This window comes from Echinococcus granulosus (assembly GCF_000524195.1).
Source record: "Echinococcus granulosus chromosome Unknown EG_S00177, whole genome shotgun sequence".
NCBI lineage: Eukaryota > Metazoa > Platyhelminthes > Cestoda > Cyclophyllidea > Taeniidae > Echinococcus > Echinococcus granulosus.
Genome location: NW_020170557.1, coordinates 87582 through 88740, shown reverse-complemented (window position 1 = coordinate 88740; position 1159 = coordinate 87582). Strand labels below are relative to the sequence as shown.

The 1159-nt window shown below is 40.6% G+C and overlaps 1 protein-coding gene across 1 annotated transcript in view; it reads right to left on the bottom strand. All coding sequences in view use genetic code 11, as the record gives it.

Annotated features, from left to right (window-relative positions):
- EGR_09942 (hypothetical protein) overlaps positions 1–1057 on the bottom strand; it is a gene marked incomplete at both ends in the record, with an annotated part of 9128 nt that extends 8071 nt beyond the window's left edge. Inside the window, one exon of the mRNA XM_024499191.1 lies at positions 1032–1057. Coding sequence (XP_024346397.1) covers positions 1032–1057 — 26 coding nt within the window. The remainder of the gene's footprint in view (positions 1–1031) is intronic.
- Between the last annotated feature and the right edge of the window lie 102 nt (positions 1058–1159).

Sequence of the window (1159 nt, the reverse complement as noted above, 5' to 3'; positions counted from 1 at the left end):
CTCTAAAAAAGGAGTTCTTCCTGCAGTACGGTTGCGGTACTTATGTAATATTGCAGATTCTGCATTTGGCTAGTCAGAACTGAGAGTAAACTAGTACTCACTGAGTAACATTTTTGATATACTCAAGAAGCCAAGACCACGAAATACCTCAAATTGGCTTTATGATTCAAAAATATATCTCGCCTTTCATTCTACCATCGCTGGTCACCGGAGAGAAACAAATCAGGAGGATGAAAATAGGGCTAAATAAATCGTAGAGTTGAGTACATACTGAAAGATTAGAGGAAGATGGTATAGTACTGGCAGAAAGAACAAGAACACGCTTTCATTCTTTCCATCAGTTTAGCATTCCTTCGTTGCTTTATAGCTTCATTCTGTCCTGCATTTTATCCACCTTACGGGGAGGCCATACTATTACTGATAAACACACGTTAAGTGATTCGAGTTCTTCCTCTATCGCCTATTTTTTCTTCATTCCTTGCCCTCAAAGTCATGGTCACACTGTCTATTATAAAAATGTCAAAAGAAATTGCAGAAAAGAATGTAGTGAGAAATGAGCATGGAATGCGTTTGGCACAGCTGCATTGCTCATGCGTGAATGCAATTGTGCCGATGTTAGAACACACAATATCATGGGGAGCAGGACTAAGAGTAGAAGCACCGCTGCTACTAACATGGCTTCTTATTAGAAAGAGACGGTATATGTAGCTTACTTATCAAAAATTCCACGCTATGGAATAGATTGGAAAGTGATGCGTTAAAAGCGATGACGTAAGAATAGATAATGATAGGAAAGGAGGAAGAATAAAGAAGGAAAAGTGGAGAAGGTAAAAGAAATGAAGTAAAGAGTAGAGGCATGGGATGCCTTTAAGTAAACCAGCAACCCGAAGCGTTCCACGACCATCACCCATACATGCACTAACCTGGATTGACGTATTACAGCCTCGATGGAATGATGGAAGCCGGAGGTTGCCACGTGGTGTATTTGATGACGTTATTTCACACTTTACTTCTCATATCTCTTCCCTTACCCTATCAAACCAGCAATGCATTGCATCACTTCTCCCTGCCTACGTTCCCGTTTCGCCTGGCCTTGCATCTTCCATTCAGTCAATGTTATTTGCATTTTTCTATCCCATTATCTCTACCGTCCCTTTCA